Genomic DNA, 23523 nt, shown 5'->3' with positions numbered 1-23523 from the left:
TAGTTGAGTCTTTTAAGCTCAAAAGTGCTCCTAAGTATCTCTGTAAAAGTTAAAGATAAATGAATAATCTGAATTAGTGGAGAGAGATTCCATACCAGGGAAGACCCTAAACTATGCAAGTCAGAGTTTAGGAACAAAAACAAATGAATGAAAAAAACAAAATCCAAACCCAAAAGATATCAAGTCATCCAAAAAAACAAAAAAACAGGTACACACAAAAAAGTGATAATCAAAGAAATTCTGTTATTGTTAAGGTCTACTAAGCTCTTAAATGATAAAATATACTTATAAACAAAGATAGCCACACATGAAATATCACTCTTCTTATTTTATAAGTATACCTCATACCTATTTCATGTATCTTGATTCAATGAAGCTTGAGTTAAAGTATTTCACAGGAGAAGATCTCTTTTGGAAAAATATGAACCTAAACATTTTACCTAGACATCTAAAAACATTTCAGATAATGTTTTCACAACTAGAATTTTTTTCACAAATTATTTTTTCAAAATTCAGAGTAACAAAACAAAAATCAAAATTATAAAATCTTTACATATTTCTATTTACCTAAAAACTGACTAATATTTGCAAAGTTGAATGTTTCTTTTTAAACTAACTATATGGATTTGGAACATAGTAAAACAAAAAAAAAAGAATTTAAATTAAAATAAATGATAAAATTAAATTTACAATTTTGGAAATTTACTGTTCACATTAGTTAAAAAAAAAAAAATCCATGTATGTGGGATGGGGATAATCATTCTCTCTTATTCCTATGTTAAAGTTAATTGAATATTAATAGTATGACTTTAAAAGGTTGGGCTTATTTAAAGCCAGATAATATCTGCTTCTGGTCCTTAGTCTCTATTCTTAATGGTTTGTAGTATCAGAATACTTATTGATATTAATTCAAACTCCCCCCTGTGCTGGAATTTCTTTTGCAGTGTTGTACAGATAACTTGGTGTAGTAGAACAAGTCCTAGACTTAAAAGTCAGAAACTTAAAATATCATTTCCAACACATGTTATATTACTTTGGGGAGGTTAATTTACTTGAGCATCAGTTTACTCAAATATAAACATATTTTCATTACCTACTTCATAGAGTTAAGAGGAAAGCATTAATGAGTTTTATAGCATTGTGAAACTGTTCCCTCTCCCCAAATCCCTTTTTCTTATTTCATGAATCCTTATTGTAGATATTTGGTTTCTTAAATTAAAAATTATGAACTAGGCTCATTCAGCTGGATTCTTTTTCATAAGTTGGAGAACACATGCTTTATGTTGTCAATACTATAATCATTAAATAATAGCTAGCATTTGCATAACACATTAAGAATGAAAGAGCTTTCTGTGTATTATCTCATTTGATACAATAGCTCTGTGATATAGGTACTAAGTTAAGAATGTCACCTTTTCCATGAAGTTTTTCTTGTTCTATCAAATCATGTTATTTCCCTCCATAGAACTGTGACTCTGATATATTTGTTCTATTTTATTTTGTATTATGTTTGTACATGTTTTCATTCCTTCCTCTGTAGACTCAGAGTATCACATTTCCTTTACATTAAATCTCTCCTGTACTCTAGACACTTAATGATTGTTGAATTTCCTTAATGGATAAAACATATCTGAATAAAACTTACATATACCACTTACCCTTAAAACATCAAATCCAAATTGCCCAGATTTTAAGACTTGTAGGATTCTCTATTCTACAGTCTCCTCTGTGACTTCAAATATTTAAAATATGTTTGCTGCAGAGAACAAATGTGGAAATTTTCTTTTGAGGACTGCTCCAAAAGATTTCTCCTATCAGTATACTGTATGTAACATTCATCTCTATGTAGATGTTACTCTATAAAAATTGGTAAGTTTGAGACTTCATTATAGCAAACACTCAGGTTTTGTTTTCTATTTCAGCTTGAAATGAGACTTTCCTCTGAAATAATTTCGCAAATGGAAATATACCTCACTCATCTCAATAATCTCTGCAGATCATTAAGATGCATCATACAATCTTATAATTTTCATTTGTCAAAAAACCATAATCATTTGTACATGTGTCTCTGTGTATTTGTATTTGTATTTCTAGCCATCTTCTCTTCGAAGAGTCAGCATTGCAACCTTACCCAGGAATTTTGGAAATACAAGTTTGGTAAAAAAAATTCCTAAAATTTCTTTTTCAAAAGCAAAAGTTTTCAGATAGGAAAAATGGAAACTCACAAAATTTACATTCTAATTTTTCTTTTAAAACTTCAATGACCAAAGATGTCAGGAATTGAAAAAAATGACCGCTTCAGTAGGAGATCAAGTAGTTGGTAAGTTTATGGCTTTGTTCACTATCTGGGAAATTTATGCCTCCTTTTAATAGAGAAATTTTTGTATCTGAAATAAATATAACATTTAATTGTTACATAATTTTTGCAAAGTTAATCAGTATAAAAACTTGGTTTGTCCATGAATAAAATGTGTTAGGTCTTCCTTTGGTTTTATATTAAATAAGGGTTATATAATTATTTACAGTGAATTTAAATGAGCTATATATTTTTTTTTATTCAGGCGTATTTTGGGATCAAAGCAAAGTGAACACCGACCATCACTTCAGCACTTCAGTAGTACATATTCTTGGGCTGATGATGAGGGAGAGAAACATGATTCAAAGTGAGTGAAACCTATTGATCTGGCTACTGAAAGTGTACATAACCCCTTCAACATTAAAATATATATTTTAAACTACACTAAAAACCAGATTATGAAGTTAATATCTTTCAATAATCTTGGTTGGGGGATTTGCAAACGTAATGCAGATTTGCAGTGTAAGAGCATATGTAAACAAAAAGCCATATTATTTGTGCTCCTTGAGAAATTCAGAGTAATGTAATTGGCTTTGACTTTAGATCTTATTTTCATTTAAAAACTAACCAAAAGAAAATTCATTATAGATTCCTTAGGGACAGCTCTGACCAAAAGGAAAATGTTAAGTACAACAATACATGATAGCATTATTATTCTGTATTGCTCACAAAGACTTTGAAAAATTGAAATAGAGATACTACTCAGTGAATATAATGAAATGATTTTTTTAAAAACTCTTTAGTAATTATTAGCTTAATGAAATGACAACTTTCACTTTGAATGCAAGTTGCTAGTTCAAAACTGGTCAATAGAAAACAACCCTTATTTATTTAATAGCATGGTTTCATGAAAAGAACAGTGGTCTTCAATCTAGATGATCTGGATTCAAGTTCTAGTTCAAGTAACACTAATTGTGAGGGTATGGTCAAGTCACTTAAACTTTATGAGTCATAATTTCTTGATCTAGAAAATAGTTGATGGTAACAACTTTAAGTATGTATTTATTTCTTGGGTTTGTGAGGCAAGAACTTTGCCACCTAAAACACTTTGTAAATATTGTATATTGTTTTGTTTCACTTTTTCTTTCCCAGAAGATTATATCCATTATCATTATTTAAAATTACCAGTGTATCCATATAATCTTTTTTCTGCTCAAGTTATTGAAAATATTTTAAATATTTCAAATTAATGAGGTCTTTTGATTCTGTAAATCATGCTTTTTGAGTGGGTATAACCAAAACATATTCTCAAAGATTTTTAAAGTCAAATGAATAAAATTAGATATTTGTTAGAAAAATTTTATAATAATATTTTCCAAAAAAAATTAAATACCTTGCTGTAATTTGATGTTATTTTCATTTTACATGATGATTTTTTATAGTTTTAAATATTAAAATTGACTTATTTAAAGAGATAAAGAAGAATCAGAACCACCTGCTGAGGAAGTTTTAGAGGAAACAAGAAAGTTAAGCCTTTCTGAAAAGAAGAAAAATCAATCCAGATGGGATGTTTCTTCACTGTAAGTTGTGTATTTTAAAGATGTAAATTCTGTATGTGTGTATATGAAGGGCTGGTGGGGAAGATGGAGGAGAGTGTTAACCTTAATATCCTCAATCAGACAACTTCACAACACAGACATCAGACAGTTCTGAAATTAATCTGGTTAGTTAATAGAAAAAGTTAGGTTTGACTCATAGTCCTTAGTGATGCTTTGATCAGCAGAACTGTATGATAATGATGCAAAGTGACTTTACTAAAGTTCAAATTGTCAAGGGTGAGATGAGTGCTTGAATCTTAAAGAATTCGAATAATAGTTATCACATAGATACATAAAATAATAAGCATGAGTGTGCAGGGCATGATGGGAAGAGCCTTGCTTTACAAGAACAAGGCTTTAAAAAATCTCTTAAATTCTTAAGTATATACACATGTGTTTTTTGTGTATATATGTATAAACACATCCAAATGTAAATCTCTTTGCAAATTTAAGGCACTATATAAATGCTAGCTATTATATGCTATTAATAGTAGTACTTTTGTACTTGTGGAAGGTAGAAACAGTTTAATTTTCTTCATGGAAAAAATTTCATTTAAAGTTATTTTCAGATGATAGCAAAATAATGTGTAGCTAGTTGCCATGATGCAGTGTTGATTAGAGAGAACAAGTATACCAAAAACTATTTAAAATATTTAACAAAAGTACCATTAATACAATGCACTGGTATAATCCATTTCCTATATTTGTCGTTTCCTCGTAGTTATGACACAGGAGCAACCTGGGTACGTGATCTCAAGACCTCCTTCCAAAAGACAAATATAACCCTCTGGATGTCTGTCGTGCTTATTGTACTGTTTGCAGCTTTTATGAGTTTTCTTACAGGCCGATTTTTCCAAAGGCCTGTAGATGCTGCTCCTGTAGAAAATGGGGGCTCCTGGACTTCACTCCAACAAACTTTATGGCCTTATTCCAAATTCCAACACAAGAGGCCCCCACCAATATAGTGGCAACATGCAACAGCAATTACACATTGATTTTTAAATCTATTAATCAATCATTTTATTTGGAAAGTTGTATATATAAAGTATAAAAAGTGAAACATAGAAAACCACCACCTTTTAGAAATGTTTCTATTATTCTCACGTCCCTGATAATTTTCTGAAACTAAGCTAATGAATATTGTTGTCTTCTTGAAGTACATAGGAAGTCAGTGATTTTTAGTGAACTTTGTGAAGAAAGTTTGTACTGTTTTATCCACTGTGAAATGTTAAGGAAATAAAGAATCATTACAGTTTTAATACGATGGTAGTTAAAATTCTCAACATGCCTAAATGTTCTATTACAAATCTTTTATTCAAAAATAAAAGTTGAGTGTAAAAATGGTAAGCAGACAACATTAATGGGAAATTTAAGTTAAGACTTCTTTTTCAATATTTAGCTGAATAAATACCTGATTTTTTTCAAATGTACTTGATTCACCAAATTTTAACAAATGTGTAGGCATTAAGCAAAGGTTAGCACTCTAGTGGAGAGTAGAAGTTTGCATACAACATCAATGAATAGGTAGTCTGTGTCCATGATTTTCTTCAGTGCTGCCTCACTAGTAAAATCCTTGATCATGTGATAAAGAGTAGAATGAAATTCAGTATCATCATCTAATTCTTCTGAAAACTCCTCACTGTATTCATTAATCTTGAGTTTTTGTGCTCTTTCACCATCAAACATGAAAAGGAACCACTTGCTCTCTGCAACATATCTTTTGTCAAGAAATTCACTCGCCTAGAAAAAATGAAAGAACAAAGAATTCTTAAGAGTTAAAAAAAAATTAAATAAACTATTATACTTCCCAATAATGGAGGATTATGTGGCCCTTCACTAACACTTGCCCAAGTACCAAGTACATCAAAAATAAAAATTTATCTACTTTCTAACTATCCAGTTATGAATTCTAATCTCAAAACTATTTATGTTCCTGGTGTAAATTTGGTATTATGAACATTCAGTTTGGATTAAAATCTGGGATGTTTTTTTCCCAGGAAGTTCTGAAAAGATAGAATGCTTATCCATCCTATAATTCTTTCACAGGAACAAAACACAACCATATCTATGCCATTCATATATAAAAGGCATCTAGTTGACTCAATTCTGGAGTCACTACACACAAAACACAGACATCATAGGTACCTTTAAATAAAATGAGTTTGTTATCACTTGGGATCTCTTAGTTATCATAGTTCAATTTTTGATAAATTGACACTTTTAAGTTTGTTAAACTTCACTTTCTAAAATGTTCATAAAGATTCCTTCTTCTCTGTTATAAACTAACTTCCCTTCTAGTTTCTGGGCCCTTCAAAAACTTTTGCTATCTGCAATAAGACCCTCCTGCCCACCTCTCCCTTAAGAGGCTATTCCTTCTCTCCCACATCCTGATGGAGTAGGTTGGGAAGAAGAATAAACAAATTCTGTGTTCCCAATGACCACTTCTAGGCACTGGCTGCCTTTGCTGCCATTCCTTGGCAACCTTATTTTTTTTTGATATTCATTTCATCCTTTATATTACTTAGTCAAGAACCCAGTGGTAATAATCTATCAGGTTACTACTTTCCTTTCTTTATAAGAGTTCTGTATTTCTTTCCATCCCAGACCCTGCATCTCAAACCTAGTAATTTTAATCTCAATTCCCTCCTTCATTAAACTTTAGCCAGGTGGCTAAGGTCATAACTGAGAAGCTCAACATCATTCATAATTATGTCATCTCCACCATTATTTCACTGAAGCTGTACTCTCAAAAGTTGCCAATAATCTCAACTGTTAAACCCATTGTCACTTTTTCTTAATATTCAAACCATCTTAACCTGTTCTACTACTTTTAGCACTTTCAATCATCCCTTCCTCTGGGATGCTCTTCCTCCTCCCCTAAGAATCTTAAAAATCTGTGTCCTTGATTAAATAATATACAAGAATTCCCCTGGTTCTCCTATTTGACTTTTCCAGTCCTCCTTCTGACTCATCATCATCTATCTCCTGTCTCCTAAGTGTAGGTGAACCATAAGCTTCTTCTCTAGCTATATTTTATATAGTTCATCTATCCCCACTGGTTAATTTTCATTTTTTCTAAAGATAACTACTCTATGTGAAGCAGCTAGGTGGCATAATGGAGAGAGTGCCAGGCCTAAAGATAGGAATACTCATCTTCTTAAGTATAAATCTGGCCTTAGACATGTACTAGCTGTGTGACCTTGGACAAGGCACTTAATCCTATTTGCCTCAGTTTTCCCATTTGTAGTATGAGCTGGAGAAAGGGCAAAATACTCCAATGTATTCTCCAAGAAAACCCCAAATGTGGTCAACAACAACAACCAAAAAAAATCTATATATTCATCTTCATCTCTCTTTAACTCTAGTCCCATCAGTTGTTTGCTGAACATCTCTGCCTAAATGTTCTATCATCTCAAACTCATCTAAAATGGAACTAACTCATCTTTCCCCACACTCTTCTCAATTGCTTTAATTTTTTTTATTAAACTGAATACAAAATAAGAAAAAACAGAAAAAGAAAGATTGAATATCATCAGGGAAGATACAATGTATAACAAAAAATTTCTATTTCAAGAAAGCATATATAATAATAGAAGAGATTATATTCATGACTGTCTATCTTTGTTTCCTTGTAAGTTATTCATTTGTTCTCTGTTGTGTAATTTTTACTTTATTCTTTTTCCCCCTTCATCCTCCTCACTTCCCCCAAGCAAACTATAGTTATACACAGATATATTTATAAACACATATGTATGTATGTGTGTGTGTGTATATATATATTCCTACCCACCCATGCATCCATACACATACATATATCTATACACACACTTACATACATACCCACATATACTCAGATACATATATATTTATCCATATGTAAACATGCATCTAAAACATTATTAATATGGCTGACATATAATGTAGATTTCTCTCTTGATTGAATCTTTAATTTTATATCTAAAACTACTTATTTTCCCAATAAATTCTACTGTTGATCCTTATTGTACTGTTTGTGTATATCTCATTTCCTAGTCCTGCTAATACTTTACTCTTCTACTTTACTCTCATTCTCCCATAGATCTCTTCTTTATCTTGTCCTCCCACCTTTTACTTCCCTCTTCATCTTATGCCCATTAATCTACAAACCTTATCTCACTCCTGTTCATGTAAACACCCTTCTGTACCCCACCTTATCCTTTGCTGCTCTCCTCCACCCCATTTGTCCCTTGCCCATTATGTCTCACTGCCATAAATCTACACATCCTTCTATACCCCACTTTATCCTTTTCTTTCCACCCTTATTTCTTTATAGTTTCAAAGGATGCTATACCATTCATGGTATACATGTAATATTGCCTATTTAACCCATTCCTGATGTGAGTAGATTTTCAGAATTACGAATTCTCTTCCCCGCCCTAATGCTTTTGTATCTATTCTTCCTCTGCAACTCATTTGGATAGCATAATTACTATTTTAACCTTCTCCTATTCAATTTTGCTTAGGAGTCAAACCATAGAATCAATTCTGATGGCCATGACTTTCCAACAATGAGATGATTGAGGTCAGTTCCAATGATCTTGTAATAAAGAGAGAAAACTGGGAACTGAATGTGGGTCATAACATAGCATTCTCACTCTTTATGTTGTACGCTTGCATTTTGTTTTCTTATTCATTTTCTTTCCCTTTTGATCTGATTTTTCTTATTCAGTAAGATAATTGTGTTTACATATATTGGATTTAACATATATTTTAACATGTATAACATATATTGGATTACTTGCCATTTATGGGAGGGAGTGAGGGGAAGGAGGAGAGAATTTGAAACACAAGGCTATGCAAGATCAATGTTGAAAAATTATCTGTGAATATGTTTTGAAAATGCTTTCTCAAAAAAAAAGAGTCAGATCATAACTCAATTCTGCCCTAATCTTTCTTTTGATCTACCCAATTATTGATGTCAATTTTAAACATATAATCTACATTTCCATATAAAAAAACAATTTATCCATGTTAAGTTCTTTGAAATTAATCTTTAATATTGGCTCTTATATGTTAAATTTTCTATTACATTCAGGCTTGATTGAGACAAAGCCCTGAAAATACTCAAGTTCATTGAATGTCTTTTTTTTTCATTCAGAAATATGGATAATTTTGCTGGATATGATATTTTTGGCCACAAGTCTAGTTCTTCTGATTGCCAGTATATGTGATTCCTGGACATATAGTCTTTTATTCTAACTGCTGCTGATAAGTCCTCTACAATTCTAATTGTAGCTCCAGAACATTTGAATTTTTTTTCTTGTTTCTTGCAAAAATTTTCTCTTTGGTCTAGGGGCTTTGGAATTTGACAATAATATTCTTATGTGTTTACCACAAAGGCTCTCTTTGAGATAGTGATCAGTGGATTTGTTTTTTTTTTTTTTCTATTTCTACTTTCCCAGAGTCACTCCAGGACAATTTTCTTGAATCATTTCTTGTATTGTGTCAAGGTTCTTTTTTTGGTCACAGCTTTCAATTATTCTTATTTTTTCTCTGCTAGATCTGTTGTTTTTCTAATAAACTGTTTCATATTCTGTTCAATTTTTTCATTCTTTATATTTTTGTTATTTCTTGGCCTCTTATAAGTTCACTGGCTTCCCCTTGCCCCAACTCTAATTTTCAAAGAATTATTTTCTTCTTTAAGACTCTGTATCTCCTTTTCTAACTGGTTAATTTTTTCATCATCATCTTGTTTTTCTTAGATAATTCTTTTTTCCCCTAAATTTTTCTCACTTGATTTTTAGTCTTTTTAAAATTCTTTTATAAATTCTTCCTGGGCAGGGAGCCATTTAACATAACTCTTGGGGGCAGAAAAAGGCTTTTTTTTAAAAATTTCAGTATCCTTCTCTGAAGATTAACCTTATTCCCAAGATAAGTTTCTATACTTGGGTCTTTCTTCAATACTGGTTCATTTTTTTTTTAATTGAGAAGTATTCGTAAGCACCTCTGATTCTGGGGTAGAGGTAGGAATAGGAGTCAAGAAGGATGGTGTTTCTGGCTTTACTTCATCTCTCCCTTCCTACCAGGAACCTTAAACCTAGAGCTCCTTCCTCCTGCAAGTGCCCATAGCCAGCAGTGTCCCTGCCCCACTATCTCTGCATTCACCAGGTGTGCTGATTCTGTCCCTGCAGCACAGTGGGATCTGGTGTACCTGATCAGTAGGGGTTAACTCAGTCTTCTCAGACTCAGACCACCCCTCATGTCTGGGAGATGAAAGTTTATGAGGATTCTGCTGAGGCTCCAGCCAAACCCAAGTCTGAGGGCTCCCTGCTTGGTGTTTCTGTGGAGTTTGCTAGTAGGTGTTTGCATTTCTCACTGATTAATCCCAAGAAGAGGGAGGGGATTTCTTGGGGTTTTCTCAGGTTGTCCCAGGAGGATCCTTGTTCTAGCCCAAATCTTCATTTTTTCACCAATCTATGTTTGCCCAGAGGCACAAATTTGTTCTTTTTTTTGTGGGGAAAATCTGAAAGTCTTGAAATGTATTGACCTACTTCACCATCTTCCCAGAATCCTCCCCCCTTTAAATTCTTCAAGTTTTTCTAGTTCTGTTGAAACTTTACTCTCATCATCTAGTACCATACTCAGGATTATTCTAGATCCTCCTCCTTCCCTTGCCTCCTATATTCAGACAGTTTCCAAGATCTTTATATTATTTGCCTTTTTGTCCCCTTACTTAAATTGCTACTACCCTATTTCAAACTCTTTTCACTTGCCTGTGCCATTGTAATAGATCCTTGATAGTCTCTTTATTATTAATCTCTCTCCTTTCCAGTCTATCAAAATAATCTTCCTGCAACATAACTCTAACTACCACTCCCTTCCTCAAAATTTTTCTGTAACTCTCTTTCTTCTAGAATAAAATACAGTCACCTTCAGTGGGTTTTTAAATCCTTTGACAATCTGGATCCAGCCTTGCTTGTACCCTTATTTCACAATAATGTCTTTCATATACTCTATTTTAGGCAAAATGGATTCTTAACTGGTCCCCAAATTCTACATTCCATCTCTACATTTGTACAAGTCATACTTCCATGCTTTGGATACCCTCCTACTTCATCATTGCTTCTCAAAATGCTTATCTCTCTTTTAAGATCCAGGTCAGATGTCACTTCCTTTGCAAAGCTTTCCTAGATTTCTTCAACCATTAGTTCTCTCTCAAATTCCCTTGCATTTACTTATCTGAGCTGACATTTTAATGTCAACTTTCCAGCTGAATAGCACCTTTTTTCAAGTTAGGGACTTTTTTCATCTTTGTCATGTTGCTTTAATCTTACAAGGTTCATTTCAGTAGCTAAATAAATGTTGAATTGCTTTTAATTAGATTTTATTTTCAATTTTAAAAGGAGAAGTTAACTTTATCTTTCCTTTTTGTTCTTCTCCTAAGGCATTTTATATATAATATATATGTGTGTGTGTGTGTGTGTGTGTGTGTGTGTGTGTATACATATATATTATAAAGAAGATATATATATATATATATCTTCTTTATAATGATTTTATAGCTTGATTTTTTATTTTTTGAAAACATACCTTAAAAACAATTTTTCCAGGACCAGAGTCTTTATTCCACCTACTCCAGCCAAACGAATAGGCAGATGCCATCAGAGCCATTTGTCGATAACATTTCATTTCTACTAATGGATCCTGCAGCATAAAAAAGTAACTAATCATATATTATAAAAATAAACATTAATCCTATATGCATCACTTGGGGGGAGAGGATCTTTGGGCAACCTGACTTACTTGGGCACATTTTGTTATACAAATAACCCATTAATAGCATATAAAAATCTACTTATATTGTTAGTTTTCTATAATTTTTATGAATGTTTAAATTCAGATAAATGTTTGCAAAATGAAAGATCTTTAATTACTTTTGTTTGGAGAATCATTGTCTACACTGCACAATATCCTTTTTCTACTGACTGTTTAAATCCTTTCTGCACTGAGGATACTTTACCTAAAGCCATGTGATTGATGATACAGTGTTCTGACAAGAAAGTCATATTGAATAAGATGGATAAAATGTATTTGTAAAGGCATTTGACAAGGTGGACAATTTCCAGCTCAAATGCAATTAAAACCCAAGTATGACGATAAATTTTTGAGAACCACCTGCAGACCTGTCCAGATCACAAAATAATATAGCAGATGTCAAAAGGGAAATAAATCTAAACCCAGGTCTTCTTAATTCCAAATTCCTTTCAATAATAGTAATAGTTCCTATTTATACAAAGTTTTAAGGCATACAGGGGGTGCCATATCATTACCATTTCTCTAATAAAGATGAGGAAATTGAGTCACAGAGGTTAAGTGACTTATCCATTGTTACACAATTGATGTGTGACTTTGACATAAACCTGGGTCCTTCAAAATCCAAATCCAGTGAAACTTCTATTCATTATATCACATTGACTTTAAAGGCCCATAGGATTATATCACTTAAAGCTGGTCGCAGGAAAGGAAGTCAATTGCAAAATCTTTTCTCATTTTTATTTCAATAGTTGCCATTTATACTCCCACATGCATCATAGGTAAGAGAAGGGATATATATATCTCCATTCCCAGGGCTTACAGATATTCCAAAAGTATTTGTCAAATCCCACCCTTAGAAGACAAATGTCATAGACCATAGATTTAAGACTGGAAGAGAGCTTAGAAGCCAACAAATCCAGCCACCTCAAATTAACAGACAAAGATACTGAAGCACTGAGAGATGAAGTTACAGTTCATAAATAAATGTCTAAGGTGAGGATGGAACTCAGGTCTTCCTGACTCCAAGCCCCAAACTCATCACAATAATCAACATAATAGTAATAATAATAGGCAGTATTTATATAGCTCTTTAAGGTTTGCAGATAGCTTTATTTGTGTTATCTCATTTTGTCATCCCAACTCCCATTGGAAGAAGAGAGGTACTATTAATAAATCTGCCCTCTATTCAGAAGGCAGAATTCTCTCTATTTTAAACTTTCTAGCTGTCCAGTATCCTCCCTAGTAAAATATAAACTCCTTGAAGGGAGGGACTGTTTTTGGTTTTGGATCCTTAGTAGCTAGCACAGTGCCTTGTACATTGTAAGTACTTAATAAAGGCTTGTTAAATTGAATAAATGTCTATCAGTTTAATTTTGCTTAATTTGTTACTCTCTACATCAAAATATCAAAGAAAAATACAGGTTTTCTAGAAAATGAAAGCAATACAGACTTTTTCAGAAATCTTATTTAGAGCCAGACATGGTAGTAGAAATAAAACCAAGTGTTTTATTTATTTATCCAATGAGATAATGGATTGAAGATACTTTGCAAATCTTCAAGCATTATATGTGGTTTACTAGTATTGTAAATGTTTGTTTCATACCCTACATTGACTAAATGGGGGTGGTCTTAATTTTTCATAATAAAAGCCACCCATGGGATGGTGTATTTTTATTAAGAGATTAAGCTTCAGAGAAAAGTAATTGTTAAAGTATTAGCATTTAGATCAGATACTGGGAGATGAAAGATATGGATTGAGTTTCTAATCCTAACAATGATTCCCATATACTAGCAGTTTTATTTATCCCTCCCTCTATTCCTATGCCTCTGAATAAGTTAGTCTGTCAAATGTGCTTGAGTTCCTTAAAATATACATGTATGTACATGTTTGTGTATGTATACATGTAAATGAATATGTGTACCATACATATATATATAATATTATATTCAGAATCATAAATGAATTTAACTTTAAAAGAATCATTTTTACCTTATAATTCACAGCAACATAAATATGAGAATGCTCAGATGGGAAGATATTAAATCCAGTCTCTTTCATAGCAATTATTAAATTAGTAATATTCATCCATTTTCCCAACAAATGAGAGAGATCATATTCATCACCTAATTCAACTGAAGTTAGCATACACTGGTTGTCCTGTTTTCAAGGGAAAAAATATGAGAATACTCAGTGGGAAGATATTGAATCAAGTTTCTTTCATAGCAATCTTAAAGTAACATGGGGCAGCTAAGTGGCGCAGTGGACAGAACACCAGCCCTGAAGTCAGGAGGACTGGAGTTCAAATCTAACCTCAGACACTTAGCATTTCCTGGCTATGTGACCCTGGGCAAGTTACTTAAGGAGGGAGGGGGAGGAGAGGAGAGGAGGAGAGAAGGAGGGAGGGAGAGGGAGAAAGGAGGAGAGGGGGAGAAGGGGAGATGGGGAGGAATGATAAAATACACACCCAAAAGAATGAGCTTATTTGGGGAGGATGACTTTTAATGAATTTAAAAAATTTCTTTATGCTATGTCTAATCTTCTAGTCTCAATTCTGCCACTAACTGCATGATCATTGGAAAATAATTTAGATTCTCTAAATTCCATTTTCCTCTATAAAATGATAGTGGACTAAAGGAACTTAAAGGATTGCTCTAGCCTTAAATTCTGATCTAAATAATAGAAGCTGATCTACTAAATCAAGTATATATTGTGTAATACCTAAATTATTTAGCTAATTAGTCTGTCCAATGGAAAGCATTTTTTAAAATATCCAGTTCTATTATATTTTTAACACAAGGCTATAAGTTTTGATGAAGTTTCTCAAGTGCATTGATTATGCTAGTAAGTTCTTACATGGGAATTCCCTAAGTGAATAAAATTATAGATTTGGACCACTACCCTTTCTGTCACTTCTGCTGCCTCCTTCCTCCCCCCCCCAAAAAAAAAAAAAAAAAAAAAAAAAAAAAAACTTTTAACAGAATAAGAAAATGTTATCCACTTCTAAATATAGGTAAGATTGACAACAGTACCAGAGTAGTGTGGCATTTCCTTCCCCAGCTCATTTTACAGATAAGAAAACTGAGGCAAACATGGTTAAATGACTTGTTCAGAGTTACACAGCTAGCTTAAGTATCTGAAATAATCTATCCCCTCTGCCTCTTGGCTGACCTTATTTGGGGATTAATAGCAAGGAAAAGCACCAATTTTAAATTAAAAGATTTCAGTTATAAGGATGAGAAATCAAACTGCTTCTTTAAGGGAACCTAGAACAGAACTACTTCTATTCCATTGTTTTCTTTTTTAAAGAGTTTCATTAATGCTCTTTTCCTTTCTACATCGCTGTCAGTTTATATATTCCTAAATTGCAGAATGACTAAACAAATTGTAAAATATGAATGTAAGAGAATATTATGTCATAAAGAAATGATGAAATGGATCATTTCCAAGGAAACATGAACTAATGCAGAGAAAAGTGAGCAAAACTAGAACAGTAACAAAGAAAAACAACTTTGAAAATTTTTAGTATTCTGATCAATGCAATAGTAGTCATGAATTCAAAACAATGAAGATAAAACATGCTGTTCACTCCTCCTGAATGGAAAGAGAATGAACATAAAATGGAGAGACAAATATTTTTGAATATGACTAATATGGGCATTTTCCCCAAAATTATGCATCTATGTATTGAAAGCTTTCTTTTGTTTTTTTGTTTTTTAATTGTTCAATTGAGGTAGACAGGAGGTGCAGATTAACTTTTAATTGTTTATTAATTTAAAAAATAAAGGTAAACTTCTATAAAAAATTTTTTCTGTATTTGGTCTATATTCATTTTCATTTGGTAAAGCCTATCAGGATTTGCATAGCCTTCAAGAATTCCATATCACATTCTTACTACAAAGAAGATGCAAAATAAGAATCAGGCAATCTCAGAGGAATAGTGGAAGGGACTTCATAGACCATATCGTCCAAAACTTGCCTGAGAAAGAATTCCCTCTACATTACACTGTCCAGGCCTTGTTTAAAATGTCCATCAAACCTCTGATTGTGGATTTTTAGTGTAGGTAATCCACTGTTTTCCAAAACCATCAATTTCAATTTTTTGTTGTTTTGTCATTTTAATTGTGTTCAACTTTGTGTGATCTGATTTGGGGATTTGTCAAAAATACTGGGGTGGTTTGTAATTTCCCTCTCTAGGTCATTTTATAGATGAGGGACTGAGGTAAATTAGGTTAACTAACTTGCCTAGGATCACACAATTAGTAAATTTCTCAAGTTGGATTTTAATTCAGGTCTGATTCCAGGGCCAGCTCTCTAACCAACTTAGATCAACTACCTAGTTGATCCAGTTCCATTTGGGGATAGCTTTAATTATTATTTTTTCCCTTTCCATCACACCAAAATATGATACTCTATTTCTACCTTTTGCTTCTACTTAAGTCCTTGGAAACCAAGCAAAAATATATATGTAAACTTGCAGTTATCATTCTTCTGCATGATAAACTAAATACTTTCTCTATCTTTAAAAAGTGAAATTGCTAAGGCAAGCTGAGAAATTATTAGCTATTCTGCTTTTAGCAAAGAGAGGAAGAAAATAAAGGGGAAAAAATGCAAGGAGGAAGACAGAAATAGAGATTAAGATGCAGAACATGTTCAAATAAGCCTCCCATCACACTATTACATCAGGACTCTTCGAGAGACTAGGAATATTATTTCTAAGCTCTTTATATATTTCTCTTTCCATCCAAATGAAATAATGTCAAAATCACCCATTCTTCTATCTCTGATTTACTCTATTGACTGACATTTTCTTATATCTATTTTTTTTAGTATGAGGTATTGTAATGCTATTTTGCAAACCCTTCATTTTCCTCTTTCCCCTTATGCTCACACCCATGACATTTAATTTGCCTGTTCCCTGTGAATAAAGGATCCTTTTCAGAGAATGACAAGTCTCATTCCATTAAGTCACCAAGTCTCAATGATAACCTGTGTTGTCAAATTATTTTCATGTGTTAGGATCTCTAGTTCAACTTGCTTAGCTTATTACTCACGCATTGGACATTTGTGCAAAAATATCTGAAGCATGGGCTTTATTGCAAGGTTCTTTTGTGGAATTTGTCTTCTGTCAACTGCTGTATATCTACCCCACACAGTAGCTTCTTTCATGTAGTCTAACTTAATAGAACCCAAATTTTTATCATGCCCTTTATTTTTCAGTTTGAATTCAGTTTGATTGGATTTTCAAAATTCTAGGCAAATATATTTTTTACTAGCCGTTATTAGAAGCACTCCGTCCTTGGGCCAAGGATCCATCATTATGCCAGTATTTTAAGCTATGAACCAGAAATCCAAATCCCATTCTTTGACACCATTTTTATTTTTATCCAGCCACTGATTCATATCCAATGCAAAATTCTCTTCTAAAGTATTTGCCTTTGATTGGAAACGATAATGAAAATCATTTATATTTATTTTAAGAAAAGGAAGGTCTATACATTGGGGAAATACAGGTTGGAAATGTTGGAGAGTAAGGGGATGAATATAGGAGTAAAGAACAGATGTGATGGGTAGCTTAGGTAGAAAGATGGGCTCTGAGACCAGAAAGCAGGATGAGAAGATAGGTGCTAGGATGGAATAGACGAATGAAGTAGGAATGAAGTAAATGTGGCACATCATGCAGATCTATACAGTTCAGAATGAGGCTCATCATCATTGTATTAGATCTCATTTTTACATATTTCATTTAATGAGATAATCCACTGAGAATAAGGCCAGGTGAGAGATTATGGGCAAAAGAATATGGAGTTGTAGGGGAAAGGGGAGACATCTGGAATAGACCTAAGGGAATGGGCTAGGGATTCAACACAACATTAATAAAGAATTGCTGGATACAAATGAGAACACAGCTAAAGTTCTATATCACTTAGAGTGGAAAATCAACAAGATATGGATTCAAAATCTGGTTTCAATGGTATGTATTCAGATTCTTTGGGCCTCATATTACTTATTTGTAAAATGAGGGGGTAAGATTAGATTATTTTCTAAGTTCCTTTCTAGTTTTAGATCTATGATCCTATATCTACTTTTAAGAGACATTACTTTGGTATTTTGGTTTCACTCCATATTGTCTTTCATAGTGCTAGAAAATAAAGAATGCAATAATGGCTCCCAGTATTACATGTTGTAGACTATCTAGTTGCTAATCTAATGTACTTTGCACTGTAAGGGGGCTCTAGCAATGTAAAAAACACTCCATATATTCCTGCCTGTCCTTATCTTTTTCAATGTCCTTCCATAAATCTGCTGTGGAAGTCCATATAATTTCTAGGGGCCTTTCTTGTTCTCTCATATGGAATAGATTATCTATTGATTATTCCTCCTATAATTTCATGACCAACCTATCTTTTTTTGTGGTAAGACATTTCTCTTGTGTAATACCTTTACACATGATGAAGGCCATTCAGTTCCTTGGAGAGTATGGTATTATAGCATAATTCAAAGCCATACATCAGCAATGGCAGAATATCAGTCCCCAAAAAATGGACCTTTGATTCAGAAAGAAGTTTGGAATGATTAAAACCACCATGCATTTCCAGGACAATCCATAATTCTCCTGCTGATCAATTCTTGACCCGTCCCTTTCTACAGTTTGTCAAAGAATTTGGACAAAGTCTATGGATGGTTATCAAACTTACTAAATCCCATCATTATAATTTTTCATTCACTAATTTTGGCTGATGATTTTTAAATCAGATTATAAAATAGTAATATCTTTAAGCACAAAACTGAAAAAATCACAGGCTAGTCACTTATCATAAGCATTTTACAAATATAAACATATACATAATTTACCTTAATTTGTATGTCAATATCAATATATGCTGTGGTAATATTTAAAACTGCCTCATTCAAATCAATTGGTTTCAGTTCCCATGACTCATATGGCATATGAACGTGAGTATCTTGAATCAATGTGACAGGAAAAACAGATTCCAAACTGAATGATATAGTCCTTTCCGGCATGTCATAATAGAGGCTAACAAAGCCATCAGTTCGCCAACTATTGCCTTTATAGTGGGCAAGGAAAAATTATGTGAATCTTTCATGTAAGTTAAATTCAAAAGAAATTGAAAATCACTGAAAGGGCAGCATTTTCCAATAAAATATTTCTCTATTGAAAAAAGAGCATTTTCCTTAGGAAATGAAATACACATATTGCGTATTTCCATATTTTTATTCAGTTGCTATTATTATTTTCCCACAAACTCTGAGTATGGATGACATGTAAAACACAGTCTTTGGTAATATAAAGTTGGGAAGAATTCATTATATGTCACTATCATCTCCTTTATGAGGCTGCTTCTTTGACACTACTGTTGGAGGAGTTCAGGTACCTTCTTTCAATAGGTTACATAGCAGTTCCAGTGTAATCAAAATAGTGAAATAAACTAATTTAATTATTTCTGGTTGTTAAAACATTTTTATTAACATGTAATCATACAATTAGATATTGATTACTATCATGTTACATTTATTATGTATTTGAAATACAAAGGGAAGGAAAAGAAGGGGAAGGGAGAGAAAGGGAATATGAAAATATTACATCTCTCTCCATTTTGCAGATGGAGAAAGAAACATAGGGAGACAAAGGGACTTGGCAACAGTCGCAATAGTCACACAGCTTGGAAGTCTTAAGAGACAATTCTGGATGGATACAATCTCCATTCCCTTTTCTTCCCCCATGCAACTGTAGTTCTAGAATTGATTCTAAATGAAGCACTTATTTTTCTTAGTCTATTCCTGTTATTTTATTACTGTACCTTGTGAATCCCATCGTGCAATCATAGGTTTCTCAAAAAAAACTACATTTTTTTTTATTTCAATGAAGATCTCAATAGGTGGGTAAGGGTTTTCAGTGTCAATAGTTTCTTCTATGATCTCTGGAGGATACACAAATGGCTGTAATCCTCCACTAAGGAGCTTTTAAAAAAGACAAACATTATTAATGTAGGAACTGACTTATAGAACTTCTAAATATTAGAAATAGTATAAAATCCTATAGACATAAATGTCTTTAATGTCTTACAGTTCAATCTCATTTTACAAAGGATAGCCATATAAAACTGTACTCAGGAGAGTTAACCCAAATGTCATGTTGTTCAATTCTCATAGTTTTCTCATTTATTTAGCAGTCAGGATGCCAAAGTTCGGTGCAGTTTCTGGTAGCATGAAAATGGTCAAGTCACTTAGTCTCATGGTAGCACCCTCAATAATTCCTTAGATGCTATGCTACAGAGAGGTCCAGACCTGAACTGGTAGAGAGGGTTTCCTCATCTCCAAGTTCCCTGTACCAGTGAGATCACAAGTTCAATGCTTATCTCTATCTGTTCTTCCTGCAAATATTTTAGTAAATGACTGTTATGTACAGTGCTAGATGCTATGGGCAATTCAAATGCATAAAAGGTATCATCCCATAAAGGGTCAACATCTATTTAAGAAGAAGTTGGTGAAGTTCTCTAAAGTGCTGGTTCTCCAAACAAAACACAGATTAATAAATGACATACTTTTAAATTTAATGTGTATTATTAGCTTTCTTAAGTCTGTACAATCAATAAAACAATAAATTAAGCCCTGATTTGTAGCATTAGCTGATACCCATAGTATAAATGTTCACTTTGAAAACAACAATCAGTTCTCTTGAGTTGTTTTGAGCTGGCTCCAGAATACACACACACACACACACACACGCAGAGGTGTGTATAGTTCATATATATGAAGTTCATATATACAGTTCACATAATCTCTTTACCCCATTTTAAAATCTTTCCCACAAACTATTTTTCTAACTTTACTTATATACTTACCTTTACATATTCTGCACTGGATGGACTATCCTGCTTACAGTTTTATGAGCAAAAATTCTACTTTTCCATGTCTATGTCTTCATCTGTGACATCTCCTATACTTGGAATGTTTGTTACATCCACACTTACAGAAATCCTATCCATCCTTCATGACTCAACTCAAACATCACTTCATTCAGGTAACCTTTCCTAATCTCCCTAGTCAGAAGTAATTAATCAACTTGTAAACACTTATATTAAGCACTTCTTACATGCCAGTCATTTTCTAGTCATACCTACAAGTGCAGAGAATGAAATAATTGCTATTCACATTGTAATGGAAGAGAAAAAGACTTATACATGCATACTGAAATATGTGTGTGTATTACATATACACATATCATAAAAATAAATTTAACAAATATAAATATATATCAAGCAACTAAATATCCAGTAATTTGGAAAAGGGGGAAACTTGCAATTGAGAGGATCCAGAAAATTTCTGGAGAACTCTTGCTTTCCATTGTATGGTACCATTAGTCAAGTTGCCCTAATATTGAGTTCCCTTAAATCAGTCAGTCAACAAATATGGATTAAGCACTTATTATGTGTCAAGAAATGTGCTAAGGGCTGGGGACACAAAAAGGCAAAAGCAGTACCTGCCCTCAAGGAGCTTTATATTCCAATGGAGGAGCCAACTATTAACAGGTACACATATCTACAAAGTTGACAGAAGGTAACTTTAGAGAGGAATGCATTAGTAAATGGAGAAACCAAGGGCTGGATCAATAGAAGCAAGGGACAATCAGTGAATCCATTGGAACTGATGAGGTTACCAAGTGGGAAAGAAAACTCTGGATAAAAGCTTGCTAATTTAAAAATAGAAGATCCATGATGATCTACATATAGAAGAGGTCAGATAGGATATGATCTAAAGGAGAGCAGCAATGTTAAAACCTGTAAAGTGTTTTAAGCTCAGTGAATAGTACAATCTTCATAAGTGTCCCCTTCAGTAAAATTATATTTAGTCTGGGCTACACACACAACTATTTTGAGCTTACACACAGTAGGTATATATAATTAAATCAACTAAATTTTCTGAGGAACAAGTTGATCAAAAAAATTTTAATCAGTAAAATCTTTAAATACATTCTATAGATTAAAAATTAGGTTAATAATACATTCTATAGATTAAAAATTAGGTGAATATGTATTATTAGATTTTACTTATAATTTTTCATGGATTTTCCATTTAATATTTTATTTATGTTTTCAGAGTCTATAATATAACTCACTTCCCCCCTCCCCCATATAGATGTTAGCCCCTTTAAGTAAAGGTAAAAATGAGCATGATAACTTTTTTTTGAATGATGTATTCCAAGAATCTACCTACTTCAACAATGGTCCAGCCTTTTACTTGTTTACTCTGTGGGGGAAGCTTCAGTATATTCAAATGGTATATTCCACCAAGTGGCGTGAATCCTTTTAAATCAACTATATCCTCATCATTAATAATTTCATAAATAGAATCTGGTACTGATACCTTTGGTGCTGCTGCCAATAGACCTAAAAGTTGATCACATTTCAAATTAATACAGGGCCTAAATATTTAAAAAATTATTTTCTTGAGAATATTACCAAAAGATTATAAAGATAGTATAAATGAAACAATTTGGATTTAAAGATAATAATATTAAATCTTTCTAATGGATTAGCTCAGGAATCATAAGCTTCTGTATTTAACATATTTTTAAAATTCTGAACATACTGAGGTATTCACTTAGCCCCCAAATTAGCACAATTTCAAACTGTGCACATAAATCCATTCAAGTAAAAATCTGTAAGTCTTTGAAGCCTTCTGTGTAGATTCAGCAAGAGAAGGCACGCCTTGTGAAAAATAAATTAGAGAAGGATTGGATTAGACACTCTCTAAAGACTCTTTCAGCTATAGCATTCTTTGTTCCCAGCTATCACAGAAAATTTGCAAGGTGGCCTAAAAGATTCAATTTTAAATTATTTTTTCTCTTTTATTTTTACAGTAACTGAAAGATAAAGATTATAAATGGTTTAAACCTGTGAAAATCAAGCACTTTAATATTAATTAAAATTCCTAAAGAAGCTTTTAACTGAATCAGGATCTGTATGTGATCTTCTATCTACTTTGGTCCACTCTATCCACTCCTTTCATTCTTGGTTAATTTTGTATTTATTGTTTCTGAAAAAAAAAGCAAGAAAGAATACTGTTCTAAAATGATGCTTATAGCATAGATATTAATGATTTTTGGACCATGCTATAAAGACAGTGTTCCACTGAGAAAATTTTGCTGCATAAATCAAAAGTAATCATCATCTAAAAATTGAATCATATTGATTATGCAGAACTTATATATACATATATATATTAATTATGGAAAGGCTATAAAGATGGCAGCATGGAACAGTATGAGGAGCAAGACACTGTTAAAAGCAATGGATTTGGCGACAAAGAGCTTCTTTGCAAATCCCAAATCTCCCATTTACTAACTATATGTACTTCAGCAACTCAACCTTTCTGGGCCTCTTTCCTTATCTGTAAAATTAGATGTTTGGGGAATGTAGTGTTTGGGCTAGATTTCTGGAGGATCTCGGGATCAGCCTTGATCTTAGTGTAGGAGTGCAAGAGGCAGGAGAGCCACCAGGAAGCTGGTCAAAGACAGAATGTTTATCTTCCAGTCCTTCTTAGCCCTTATATACCTTATTGTAATTACATCATTACAGCATATTGATTATTTGTGAACTTAGAGAACAATTGCATCATCATACTAAGTATATATGTGAACTAGAGAACCATTATCTCATCAATTCCACTGAGTTAACATCTTGTTTCAAGTATACTTCTTGAGAGTTATACTCTCAGCAGGGGAAGGACCCTTTCACTGCTCAACCTATGAATTCATGATCTTATGATCCCACATAAACTAAAAATTCCCCAGGTCCTGCCCTATCCTTGTA

At 32.8% G+C, this 23523-nt stretch overlaps 2 protein-coding genes across 5 annotated transcripts in view; one reads left to right on the top strand and one right to left on the bottom strand.

Moving 5' to 3' along the window:
• The window catches only part of IRAG2 (inositol 1,4,5-triphosphate receptor associated 2), a 119069-nt gene extending 113916 nt beyond the window's left edge, over nt 1–5153 (top strand). The window contains exons 35-39 of the mRNA XM_051962424.1: nt 2095–2157; nt 2271–2320; nt 2562–2663; nt 3769–3876; nt 4616–5153. Of these exons, the coding sequence (XP_051818384.1) occupies nt 2095–2157; nt 2271–2320; nt 2562–2663; nt 3769–3876; nt 4616–4859 (567 nt within the window). The 3' untranslated portion in view covers nt 4860–5153. The remainder of the gene's footprint in view (nt 1–2094; nt 2158–2270; nt 2321–2561; nt 2664–3768; nt 3877–4615) is intronic.
• Nucleotides 4886–23523, bottom strand: part of DNAI7 (dynein axonemal intermediate chain 7) — a 96178-nt gene continuing 77540 nt past the window's right edge. For 3 of the 4 annotated variants that reach the window (XM_052001571.1, XM_052001574.1, XM_052001573.1), the window contains 6 exons: nt 21926–22098; nt 19510–19669; nt 18542–18756; nt 13679–13846; nt 11464–11577; nt 4886–5634 (listed from right to left, as the gene is read on the bottom strand). In XM_052001571.1, the coding sequence (XP_051857531.1) occupies nt 5359–5634; nt 11464–11577; nt 13679–13846; nt 18542–18756; nt 19510–19669; nt 21926–22098 (1106 nt within the window). In that variant the 3' untranslated portion in view covers nt 4886–5358. The remainder of the gene's footprint in view (nt 5635–11463; nt 11578–13678; nt 13847–18541; nt 18757–19509; nt 19670–21925; nt 22099–23523) is intronic. The other variant, XM_052001575.1, reaches the window with a different exon arrangement.

The sequence above is a fragment of the Antechinus flavipes genome, chromosome 5, assembly GCF_016432865.1.
Source record: "Antechinus flavipes isolate AdamAnt ecotype Samford, QLD, Australia chromosome 5, AdamAnt_v2, whole genome shotgun sequence".
NCBI classification, from domain to species: domain Eukaryota; kingdom Metazoa; phylum Chordata; class Mammalia; order Dasyuromorphia; family Dasyuridae; genus Antechinus; species Antechinus flavipes.
Note: the sequence above shows the minus strand (reverse complement) of the source record. Positions and strands in the feature narration are given on the sequence as shown.